The following is a 9,777-nucleotide window of genomic DNA, read 5'->3' as shown; positions in this document are numbered from 1 at the left end:
CTAAATCTAATTCTAAGAACTCCATGTTTCTTCATGAAATCTACTAGTCTGTCAGCCTTAATTTTCTGAGTACGAATTGCACAACTGTTGCATGAAGCAAATCTATTAAAATTACACGGAGTTTAATTATCACGAAAATTATTGCGCTTTCGTCGGTAAAATTGCAGACAATTCCAGCATCGTTTTAATATTTTATAAATATTATTTTATTTTTTATACAAGATACATGCGCTTTCTTTGAATTGCAATATTTCAGTTTTCTGACACAATCTATAATTTTAGCGACAAAGGATTGAAAGTGTACCACTGCACGTCTAGCACGTGCAAAGCTTTCAAATGGGAGATCGTAGAAAAGGACATTAATAATTATTTACATATATATCCGTTACGAAGTGCCGTCTGGTATCCGTATCTCAAGTTTATGCCGTCGCTCTTCTGGTTTAAACTCTCGGCCATCTTCATTCATTTCATTCCTGCTTACATTTTGGATACAGTTACACGATTATGCGGAGGTCGTCCTATGTAGGGTTCAGTATATTTCGCATAAAAAAAATATCGCTTTCGTTATGAAATTGCCTTTAGAATGAGCGGCATCTTTCTTATATTTTCAGTTTGGTTCGTTTGCATACGAATGTGAGCAATTCGTTGGCACGCCTCGAGCAATTTATCTTCCAAGAATGGAGATTCAATAATCCGCGCATGCTGCAATTGCACGAGTCGTTATCGCCAGAAGATCAAAAGTTGTTCACGCTCGATATTAGACCGTTAGTTTGGAAGGATTACTTTACCGATTTGATACAGGGTGTCAGAACATATCTTAGCAACGAATCTCCGAAATCTTTACAGAAAGCACGTTCCAAAGATAAAATGTAAGTGTATTTGTTGTATATGTGACATCTTAATAATAATCAATGTTAATCATTATTAATTGATATCGATGATGATAATTGTCATTTATATTTCCAGACTCATGGTCGCTCATCTGGGTTTACAAGCTGTTCTATTAGGCTTGATCTGGTGGCTGGTGAAAGTTTTATTTGCTTCAACGTGGACAAAAACTGGCTTAGTTGTACCAATAACATACTTGCTTTTCGATCAGTTATAAATATGAGACACTATATACATATTCCAGTACAATCTGATAATTCACAACTGCTATATTTCATTTATTCAGTATTTTTTCAGTTAATCTCATACATAGAGTATTTATATTATTTATAAAATTCATAAAATTATATAAAATTTAGTACACAAAATTCATTGTTTATAATATACAGATATATGTATGTGCATATATATAATATATATATATATATTATACACGTAATATCATATACTTCTTACATCTAGACTTTTTATATAGCTTAACGGGGACATAAAATATTTTTCTAATTCATATTGAATAATCTACGAATAAGTTCAAGAGCAATCTAGGAATCTATTTTAAAGCATGAATTGTTAAAGCATTTTAGAGGTAATAACGTAGATTTTTGCTCAGTTGAAAAGATACTATTGAAATATCAATATTTCAAAACACTGATTTACTTACGTGTGTGTAAATAAAATAATTGTAATACGTACATATATTCTCATTTATTACGTCTTTAATATCTTTGCTGGACATTTCATATCTATGTGTTTGAAAGTTACTATAAATATGCTATAATTTTTGTTATGAAAATTTAATCTGAATTAATTGAAAATAACTAGTTGCAGTTTATTAAATAATAATAATAATAATAATAATAATAATAAAAATCAACAACACAAAAAGATTTCATTCAGATTAAATATCAGTATTAGCATGCACATTTTATTTGGTCGGTCTTCCTAGAATTGAAGTATATTTATTGATTGTACCTCAAAGCCATATAAATTTTTTAGATTTTTAGATCTTTAATGTAATAGGTAATGGGTATGGATAACACTCCATTATTTATACTATAATTGCAAGATTTTATTACACAAGTTCGTTACAAGTTTATTACACAAATATATTGTTAATAAAAACACGATGAATTTATAAATCAATGACAGTGTCATTCAATTTACGCTATTACTCAGTATTTTTATATATTTTTTATATAGTACTATATTCTTATATATTTATATTTTTACTATTACAATCTAAAAAATTATAGAGAGATAACATTAATACTTATGTTAATAGAGGCCTACAAAATGTATCTATCTACATAAGCGTTTAAACGAGAAATTGATGAGAGAAACGGCAGATAAGTTGTAGGAAATACAAGTTTGGATAAACAAAAGAACGTTAGATGCAGTACACATTTTGAATTTATATTACAAATAAATAAAAAGTTGAGCGAGCAAGAAGAATCGGAAAATTTTACCTTTTTCGTTAATTTTAAGGCAAAATTTAATGAAATAAAACGGAGTTATGTAAATAAAGCAATGCAAAAAAATAGGGATAAGAGATAATTAAAGAATAATGGAAACATACAATAAGAGAAAAAATATGGTCAAAATAGAAGACAGGAAATTACAAGAGCTTTGGACTGAGAAAGGAATAAGGCAAAAATGTCCAATATTATTTAACATATATGTGATGGATCTAGAGGAAAAACTAAAAAGTAATAAGTAAAAAAATCTAAATCACATTTGCAGACGATACGGCGGTTTTGTTGATAAAAAACAAATAAGAACTGAAGGAAATAAGATTTTTAAATAGAAAAAAGAAATAAAAGATAACAGTGATCGAGAAATAGAAGAAAAAACAGAAATTCGAGATAGGGCAAAAAAGTACAGAAGTAATTCAAGAAAAAATATTTGGGATATATTATGCAGAAGAATAGAAGAGCAGTAAAACACATAAAAAAAAACGATTAAAGAGAATAATAACTAATAAGTCAATAAAAATATATGAAGCATATACAAAAGGTTGTTCATGAATGATTATAGAAGAATAAAAATGCTCTGGTAGGCAATGTAGAAATATGGAAATAGCAAAATAAATAGTTTGGATAGAATTTTAAAAATAGATAAAATGGATACTAAACCAAAGATTACTAAAGCCGTTCCAATATAAAATACACTGGCAGTACTGAAAATCTATAGTAAACGTAATGTGAACTAGAGTCTAGGTAAAAGCCATTTTTACCAAATTATAATATTTGGTCACTATTTTTACCAAATTATAATATTTTCTACCAAAATTATAAATTTGGTCAATATTTTTTCACTTTATGAAGGAAACAAAAATGTCATAAAATTAACTGCTGATTGCTGGTAAAAATTAATTGTTAGTAGTAAATAAGGGAACTCTCTGCGAAAAAAAATATAAAATACAAACAAGAAATTAGTATCAGATTGTATGAAATTTGGAAAAAAAACTGGAAAAGGAACTATAAGAAAAAGTAATTAGGGAAGTTGAAGAAAAAGAAAAAAGCTTGCTTAGAAACAGTGGGAATGAAAAGGAACGGATAAAAAATGAAAAAGAGGGGAGAAAAATCAGGAGATATTGCGCAATATTGGACAAAATATAGAGGAAAGAAAAATAGAAAAGCTATCAGAAATAAATAAATCCAGATATAATATATTATATATGGATTTATTTATTTCTGATAGCTTTTCTATAGATACATATGTATATGTATCTATAAAAACAGAACTATCAAAATATCCTTATATGAAAGGATAAAAGTTTAATAATTAGATATAGGTGTAAAAATAAGACAGAACAATATAGAGAATATGTGTTACATACAGTAAGGAAGTAAGAAACGATTAAAATTAATATATAAATAAATAAATCTATAAGAAAAGAAAATTTAAAAGTAAAGAAATAAAGATAGAAAAAAAGAGAAAATATTGTAGATAAAAGGATAGTATCAGCATTATAGCATCAGGAACAAAAATAAAAATATTGCATCCTCTCTAAAAATATTTGAGAAAACTATTTTTAAAAATGTTTTATTTAAAAATTAGCTAATTAAAAATATTAAGGTCATCAAATTTTGCACAAACACATCTTTTAAGTCAGCGGCAGCATTGGAAATACAGTTTGATATAAAATAAAATATTAGAAGACGAAAAATATATAAAATATAATCTTATAATTTAATTGTTGAAATTAATAAATAAAATATAGGCTATGAACCAGAGTTAGGTATTTTATGCTCAAATAAGAAGTCAATTTACCACAAATAATATGATCAACACAAACGTTTCGACCTACATTGGGTCATTCTCAATGTTAAAAACGGTAAAAATTAACACATAAATTTGAACGGAAAACGGTAATATGTTATAAATGTATATGATAAATGTTATAATACCATTTAAAAACGAATATTTAGGCATAAATCCTCGAAAAACGTCGTGAAATATTAGTATACGGTCCTCTCAGATTTAAAACGATTAAACAAGAGCGAATAATACGTCATTATAAAATTTCGCATTTGTAACATTGTAGAAATAGCTAGAATAAAATATATAAAAAAATGTGATCAATATACATAAAAAGTCGAAACATAAAAGGATTAAAATGCTAAAAAATTTTAATCAAAATTATAATTAACAAACAATTGAAATCATAACGTCTACACGGTACAAAGCGGACCTTGGCGCTTTTATATAATATTAGTGTGACTCTTACAATTTTACGGTTCATATAACACCACATAGCCGCCCATCGCGTACTTCTCCGCAGCTCCGGACCGAGTAGTATGTAATATCACAATTAAATTGCCGAAGGCAATCTAATAAATCGATGCTCAAAGCATCCAGTTTTGAAGCTCACTTGCATCTAATAAATCTCCCCTCCCTCGTGACGTCAAATAAATGCTAACTTAATTACATCTATACGCCGAATCTGTAACTAAATTTATTGCGAAAAAATCTTAGCCAGAAAGGGCTGGCTGAGAACAAGAGGTGATATTTTTTCGCAATAAATTTAGTTACAGATTCGGCGTTACAGATATTCGTATAGATGTAAGTTAGAATTTATTTGACGTCGCGAGGGAGGGAGAATTTATTAGATGCAAGTGAGCTTAAAGTACTGAATGCTTTGAGCATCGATTTATTAGATTGCCTTCGGCAATTTAATTGTGATATTATTGTACATACTACTCGATTTGGAGCTGCGGAGAAGCACGCGATGGGCGGCCACGTGGTGTTATATGAACCGAAAAATTGCATAAGATTCACACTAATATTATATAAAAGTACCAAGATCCGCTTTGTACCGTGTAGATGTTACGATTTCAATTGTTTGTTAAAATTCCACGATGTTTCTTGATATTTAATAAAAATTATAATTTTTAAATCAAAGAGTTCGAACGATGTACGTTGCAGTTTTTACACGTTGAGCTGTCAACTCAGCGAAATATTGATTAATTGATTAATATTAATATATAAGATGTATAGCTTATATTTATATAAAGATTGGTGAAATTTGGAATTTTAAATTAAGAAAGAATTTTTAATCATGAAAGCTGAAATTAAAAGCCTAATAGAAAAGAATTCCCCTTGAGTTGATTTTATACATGTATATATAGTGAGCAGTATATATAAATCGAGTAGTAAGCATTAGAGTAGTAAATGGCAATAAATGTGTAGCAATAGGTGTCAGATCTTGCAATAGATGGTGCTTTTAATACAGCACGCGAGACAGAACAATATATAAGAAATTGAATTGAAGATATCATTATTATCGATATAAGTTTTTTAGTTTGGAATTAAAAAGCCTGTATTATCAATCTTGTACGAATTTGATCTTCCCCGAATCCCCTTAAAAAGTTAAATATATGTATATAAACTCTAAATCGGAATCTTAAACTACAAGACAATTAGGATTACGAAAAATATTTTCTTGCTATATTTATAATTAAGAAAATAAGTATACATATGATAAATATGTATAGCACTGACACTACTACATTTCAGTAGTGTTTTTACTGCACTAGTAGTTCTTTTTGACTAGGGACTAGCAGTATTTTAAATAGTTTAAAGCTCTTTATATAAACTACGCAAATGTATTGCTGTATTTTTTTCACACAGTTCAAGCTTCCAATGAAAAAATTCGGGAAATTACAGAAAAATATTTGCGATAGATTGTTTCTTGTAGAATTCTCTATACTTTTATTAATTTCTTTTTTTCTTGACATATAGAGAGAGAGCAATATATAACTCACAAATAGATTTTTTAAAAGAGTTGCAATATTGTTATAAACAAGATAATTAAGTTCCCAGTAAAATAAAGATAGTTGGAATTAATACATACATAAATACCAATGTCGGCCTATTTATCATGAAATTGACATGCCAGTCCAGAAGGAGAATTATGCAAAGTCGATTTTATTTTTCCTATTTAATTTATTTATCAATTTATTAAACAATGATATTAACATATCATCGACCTTTACTGATTTCTTCTCTGAACCTTATAGTTTTTAATAGGTGTTCTTGAAAATATCAAGTTACTTTTGTAAAGTAGATTTTTTTATTTCAAGATTAAATTAAAATTTTAGCAATATTTCTATAGTGTTATTTATAAAGTCGTCTCATTATTAAATTCAATCAATGATTTGTGGAGATAATAAAAAATGACAGAAATGCCAAATTCTTCGATTCATTTTGACCTTTCACGCTCAAGTTGAGAAAAATGAAAAAAATTGGATGTATACATAATGAAACGTATACAATTTTTAAAGAAATAGCCTATTAACTAATAAATTCTTACAAACTTTTATAGATCGTAAGTAAAAAGATTTGTTTACAAATTAGAAAAAAAAATACGGAAAATTAATTATCAGGAAAGACCGTGGAATATTAAATAATTAAGATCGTAAGCGCCTACATGGTACAAAGCGGATTTTGGTGCTTCTATATAATATTACACGTCGCTTTGAACATACGTTTTTCTCAAAATATATATATTGAATTTCCGCTTGAAAACTCGCTAGATTGTTGAATATTATCACATATATATGCCTTGGTGGTCTAACGGCAGGATATCCGTCCGGCAAACGTGGAGATCTGGGTTTCGATTCCTGGCTGAGAACATGAGGTGATATTCTTTCACAATAAATTCTTTACAGATTCGAATAGATACAAGTTAGCATTTATATCGCGAGAGTGGGGGATTTCACAGGATTTAAAATAGATGCTTTGAGCATCGATTTATTAGATTGCCTTTGGCAATTTAATTGTGATATTATATACTATATACTTGATTCGGAGCTGCGGAGATGCACGCGATTTGCGGCCACGTGGTGTTATATGAATCGAAAATTGTAAGATTCACACTATAATATTATATGGGAGCACCAAAATCCGCTTTGTACCGTGTAGGCGTCTATGATCTTAATTATAGAAAATTAAATTTACGCAATATTGCAAAGTTAGAATCATCAATTCAGTGTATCATTTAAGAGTGATTCGAGGTGGTTCTTATAATTATAATGTAAACTTTCAGATCAATTCATTATCAATTGTTTATACAAGAAACTGCTTTTCGATTATAATTCTCAGGATTTTCTCTCATATTTTACTGACATACTTAATTTGTAGCTTTGAAATCATAAATATGTTTCAAGTCTAAGGTAAAACATGAAATTTGCACATTTGAATGAGTTATGTGTGCACATCAGGATTCTTCTTTTTCTTCTTTTTATGACCTCGACTTGGACTTCTTATAAAGAAGGTTACGGTACCCATGTGTTCTCATTTAAGGCCGAGCTCTTCTCGAAGTCAAGAAAGTATCCTTGATATCTTGCAGTGGAAACTGATCCATGAAGAAAGTAAATGCTTCAACATCGACCCAATCGAAGACTCTTTAAGAAGAATCAAACAAGTGTTCTAGAGTGTTTCCCCAGCAAAGGGAGACCTTGAAAAAAAATCACTCTTTGACATGAATTTGGTTTAGAAAATAAGAAATTCATAAATGATATATTAAATTCTAATTAATAGTATAAAAGGAACAAAATGAGATCAAAATGAATAATAAAATACATATATTATATAAGTATATGCCACATAAAAGTAAAACTAATTAAACAGGAAGTTCACTCTTTGTAAACTTTGAAGAAAGGAAAAGCTTTTTTAACAACGTTGTTTTAGTAAAACTATAATGTTAGATTTTGCAATATAAGGAACATTCTTAAATTGCCGAGTCTTCTTCAGCCAATATACATATATACATATAATATATAATGCTGCAATATAAGTATTATAAAAAAGTGAAAATGACAAGTCGGATTAACGGATTAAAGTCCAAAAACCCAGTTGATATTAAATTGGTCGATTCAATATACTTATATTTTTGTGTCATCTGAATTAAACGACTATTAGACGTTTATTTAGAACTGAAAGCAATTATTCTAGTTCTATAATAAATTTTATTGATTATAGCATCACATTTTAGAGAAAATGAGAGAATATGCATAATGATAAAATTATAATTATTTAAAAAATGCGTTCGAAAACTAATTCACGGTACGTGTTCTTAAACGATCCATTCAAGCCATATACCTAGCATGTTTGATCTTTGCATCCGGGAACTGATGCTTCGTAATGATCCATCACCCACTGAATGTGAATGTTAATGAATATTTACTAGTGGTACATCTGTTCAATAAACGTTGTCCAAAGATATGCATATAGTTAACATATATTATAAATAAATATAAAATTACAATTTTTATCGATTTTTGCGGAATAGCATCTGGAATTAATAACTTTTCTAAAAAAAGCATTAACAACACTATTTTGAAGTTTTTTTCGAAAAAATTTAAATTAAAAAGTCCCGAGCAGCTTTATGAGTAAGTTTTGCAGGAAATATGACTTGGACATGGAGCTCAAAGTCGAGTCATATGAAACATCTGAAAGACGTCATTGTTTTCTTTTCTTATTTTCAGACAAAGTTCAAAATCGGGTCATGTAAGTACATCTGAAAGAATGTCTAACAGACGTCTTTCAGACGTCTTATGACTCAACTTTGAGCTCTATGTTGTCCGAGTCATATTTCCTGTAAAACTTATTCATAAAGACGCTCGGAAATTTGAAACAATATTGACAACATTATACAATCGCATATCTCTTAATATAATGTACACTTACTAATGTGTACATCTTTTCTTCATTATATCTTTCGTAAGTTATATCAGGATTTGCTTTTTTCTTTTTCGATTTTATTGTATGATCAGTTATATTGAATTTGCTGCAGGATTTTTTCATATGTACAATTTTTTGAGCTATTTAATTCTATTTTATCTCACTTCTTGATAATTTGGATTCGAAAATTTGACGCTAATAATTGGCAGATGATTAATTGTCCGGAAAGAGATTGGAATAGACTACTAATTTTTGAACACATGGGACCTTCTCGTCAACAACTTTTGTAATTTATTATTATATTTATTAGATATAATGCTTCTTATGACACGAGTAACATAGAACTCTACTTTGAAGTCGAGTCATAACACATCTTTCAAACGTTTTTCAGACGTCTTATTAAATTATGACTCGAGCTCTACGTTGCTCGAGTCATATTTCCTTAAAAAACTTATTCATAAGGTGCTCAGAATTTTTTAATTTCAATTTTCTTAAAAAAGTTTGAAATTAGTATATTTTTAATTTCGATTTTTTTCAGATATCTTATATGACCCAATTTTGAACTTTATGTTGTTTAGACCCGGGAAAAAAAGTTCCATATATAATTATATATAATTATATATAAAATATGTACATATATGTTTCTTTCCTTTGTAAAATTATTCTTTAATACAAAATTGATAATAATAAGAAGGAAACATA

General features: G+C 28.4%; 2 protein-coding genes across 2 annotated transcripts in view; both read left to right on the top strand.

Moving 5' to 3' along the window:
- LOC105452456 (putative fatty acyl-CoA reductase CG8306) overlaps nucleotides 1–2,031 on the top strand; it is a 23,436-nt gene extending 21,405 nt beyond the window's left edge. The window contains exons 5-7 of the mRNA XM_011693564.1: nucleotides 283–522; nucleotides 612–869; nucleotides 967–2,031. Of these exons, the coding sequence (XP_011691866.1) occupies nucleotides 283–522; nucleotides 612–869; nucleotides 967–1,105 (637 nt within the window). The 3' untranslated portion in view covers nucleotides 1,106–2,031. The remainder of the gene's footprint in view (nucleotides 1–282; nucleotides 523–611; nucleotides 870–966) is intronic.
- LOC105452465 (adenylate cyclase type 5-like) overlaps nucleotides 1–9,777 on the top strand; it is a 39,986-nt gene that overhangs the window by 16,114 nt on the left and 14,095 nt on the right. The window lies entirely within an intron of this gene.

This window comes from Wasmannia auropunctata, unplaced genomic scaffold (genome assembly GCF_000956235.1).
Source record: "Wasmannia auropunctata unplaced genomic scaffold, wasmannia.A_1.0 LD336106.1, whole genome shotgun sequence".
Classification (NCBI taxonomy): Eukaryota; Metazoa; Arthropoda; class Insecta; order Hymenoptera; family Formicidae; genus Wasmannia; species Wasmannia auropunctata.
Note: the sequence above shows the minus strand (reverse complement) of the source record. Positions and strands in the feature narration are given on the sequence as shown.